Source organism: Gekko japonicus, unplaced genomic scaffold (genome assembly GCF_001447785.1).
Source record: "Gekko japonicus isolate JY-2015 unplaced genomic scaffold, Gekko_japonicus_V1.1 scaffold1319, whole genome shotgun sequence".
In the NCBI taxonomy this organism is placed as follows: Eukaryota; Metazoa; Chordata; class Lepidosauria; order Squamata; family Gekkonidae; genus Gekko; species Gekko japonicus.
The window spans coordinates 78,828-81,764 of record NW_015160251.1 but is presented as its reverse complement, the minus strand read 5'-3'; the positions used below and the strand labels follow the sequence as shown (position 1 = coordinate 81,764).

The 2,937-nt window shown below is 45.0% G+C and overlaps 1 protein-coding gene across 1 annotated transcript in view; it reads right to left on the bottom strand.

The window, feature by feature from the left end:
- LOC107112962 (WD repeat- and FYVE domain-containing protein 4-like) overlaps positions 1–2,463 on the bottom strand; it is a 16,791-nt gene extending 14,328 nt beyond the window's left edge. Inside the window, exons 1-2 of the mRNA XM_015414170.1 lie at positions 2,374–2,463; positions 1,386–1,503 (exon numbers count right to left, since the gene is read on the bottom strand). Coding sequence (XP_015269656.1) covers positions 1,386–1,503; positions 2,374–2,463 — 208 coding nt within the window. The remainder of the gene's footprint in view (positions 1–1,385; positions 1,504–2,373) is intronic.
- Positions 2,464–2,937: the final 474 nt, after the last annotated feature.

Below are 2,937 nucleotides of genomic sequence, written 5' to 3'. Positions count from 1 at the left end.
AGGTGCAGTACTCATGGGAAAATCAATAGGCAAGCATTACAGCATCTTCTCCCCCACACAACCTCCAGCAGTTATCTTAAGCATTCCAAAGCAGGAGCAGGATGATAGAAACCAAGCCGGGTGTAACAGGGAAAGGATATGTACACAGAGGTCACAGAAAACAGAATGGCAGCATGCTGACACCCTCCCTCGTTTTGGAATGGAATACCGAGAGATTGGAGGGAGGGGGAGGCTCTGAAAAAGTTAATCTGACCGGAGCGGGATGGGGGGGGAGTAGTCGGTGGGGGGAAGCGGAGTCCCCTCTGAACTGTCTGTCACAAACATCACAGGCAATTGAAAACTTTGCAGAAGTGATGTAGGTGCCTTCCACATTAATTTGCCCCTGAACTGCAACAACGTGAGTTGAAATGACAACTGGTGAGATTTAGATTCATTGAAGGCCACAATGTGAAGTTTCTATATTTTCCTCTCATTTACTAATTTACTCAAAAGAAGTTCCTTAGGAAGATTGAATGTTGTACTCTCTTTCTATTACATTTGTTGGTTCCCTTGAACGTTTGTGAATGTACTCACAATGAACTTTGTACACCAATATCCAGTGTAGCTGGGTTTTTTTGTAACTGGAGATTATAATTGAAGTTTACTGTATGCGAAAACTTCTTACCTAAGTATGAGTTTGTGCATATTAATATCTCATGCTGTGTCAATGGTAAATAAAAAGTAATACTGAAAATCAAAAGTTATTAAACTCTTACTATTATTTGACAATACCATCATACAACAGACATCCACCACTTTCCCCTATTATATGCTTGTAAATTATATGAAACATACACTCAAATATGCAAGGGAAACTGAACTCAGTAACACTGTAAGCTAGTGTGAAGAATCTGGAATCAAGAAAATATCTTGTTGAGTACATGAGAAACTGCAAGTTAAAACACTTGTGACAGTAGCTGGCAACTGCAGAGTTCAGGGACTGTAGGACTACCTTTGATAACGTCACGACCTGGTGTTCAGGCTTCCATATAGGAGGTGGTGGCCCAGCTGGGTTGGGGGCCCAGGAAGTCTGATTAGCTTTGTTGCTCACATGTGGGTTGAAACCATTTGCCCACAGATGGAAATAAGACTCTCAAGCTCAAACGATGTCATTATGGCCCAGCATGGACAAAACTTAAGAGGCAGGTCAGAATTTGTAGCTTCTGGATGATTCAATGCCCAGAGAGGAATTTTTTTTCAGTCACATACATCACATCACATTTAACTGTGTTCATTTCAAAATGAAAAAAAAAAGTTCTCTACGTACCTACCTGTCTACCTGCCCCAGTCTCCTCCAGCTCCTAAAGCCTTCTGAACATACAGCTCTCAGGGGAAACTTAACATACCTTCAGTCTTCTCTACGTCTTTATAACGCTGGATAAACTTCTCTTTTCTCTTGGCTGTCTGAGCCCCCATGGGCTTCGACAGGTCACGGAAGACACTGGGGTCGGTCAGGTCCAAAGTCTGTAAGACAAGTACACGATTGAGGTTTATAAGATGATGCATGGGATAGAGCAGGTAGAGAAAGAAGTACACTTTTCTCCCTTCCTCACAATACAAGAACTCGTGGGCACTCCATGAAATTGCTGAGCGGTCAGGTTACAACGGATAAAAGGAAGTACTTCTTCACCCAAAGAGTGTTTCACACATGGAATTCACTGCCACAGGAAGTAGTGGCGGCTACAAGCATGGACAGCTTCAAGATGGAATTGGATAAGCATATGGAGCAGAGGTCCATCAGTGGCTATGAGCCACAAGGTATAGATAGGGACTCTGGGGCAAGTGATGCTCTGTCTTCTTGGTGCTTGGGGTGGGGGGGCAACAGTGGGAGGGCTTCTAGTGCCCTGGCCCCACTGCTGGACCTCCTGATGGCACCTGGTATTTCTGGCCCCTGTGTGACACAGTGTTGGACTGGATGGGCCTTTGGCCTGATCCAACATTGGCTTCTCTTATGTTCTTATGGATAAACCTATGGAGCAGGGGTCCATCAGTGGCTATTAGCCACAAGGTATAGGTAGGAACTCTCAGTCTGGGACAAGTGATGCTCTATGTCCTTGGTGCTTGGGGGGGGGGCAACAGTGGGAGGGCTTCTAGTTTCCCGGCCCCACTGCAGGACCTCCTGATGGCACCTGGTGTTTTTTGGCCACTGTGTGACACAGGAGTGTTGGACTGGATGGGCCTTTGCCCTGATCCAACATTGGCTTCTCTTATGTTCTTATGGTCTTGTTCATACGGAAAGTCAGGCACTGACCGCCATGACGAAGAACACATCTCCATAAGTGTGGTTGGCCACCTGCCTGGAACAGTGCGGGTGGCTGGACAGAAATATCTCACCTGGGAATGATAGTCAGCTAGGATCCAGGGGAAGACGGGGTACTGCATGAGATCACTGTAGGAACGCCCGGCCAGAGTGTTCAGGTACATGAGGTACTCAAAGTTGCTGACCTCCCTCCTCTGCCGTGCGAGGGAAATAAAAGATCACTTTAGTGCAGAGCCATTCCCCACAGAAATGCTTCAGCAAGCCTGATTTTAACACTGTTTTTATATTATTGTATTATTATTTATCAGGAATTGTATTAGTGTAATGAATCATGTTTTATGTATTATGAGAACTTTTATTTTGTTGTAAGACGCCCTGAGCCAGCCTAGGCCGGAAGGGCAGGATAAAAGTCAATAAAACCAATCAATCAATAAAATGTATTTGTGCCTGCAGGACCCAGTGGTTGTTAACAGGAAAGGCGGGCGGATTCTTAAGAAATTTGCACATGCTCATTCACAGTTTTTGTTTTTTTTACAGGAGCTGCAGTTATTTTGGGGGTGGGGGGCAATGTTCCCTCTAAGCTGTGGAGTCTTGTGAGCAAAAATTCTACTTTGTGAGCTCCTGGCATTAAAGCTGCA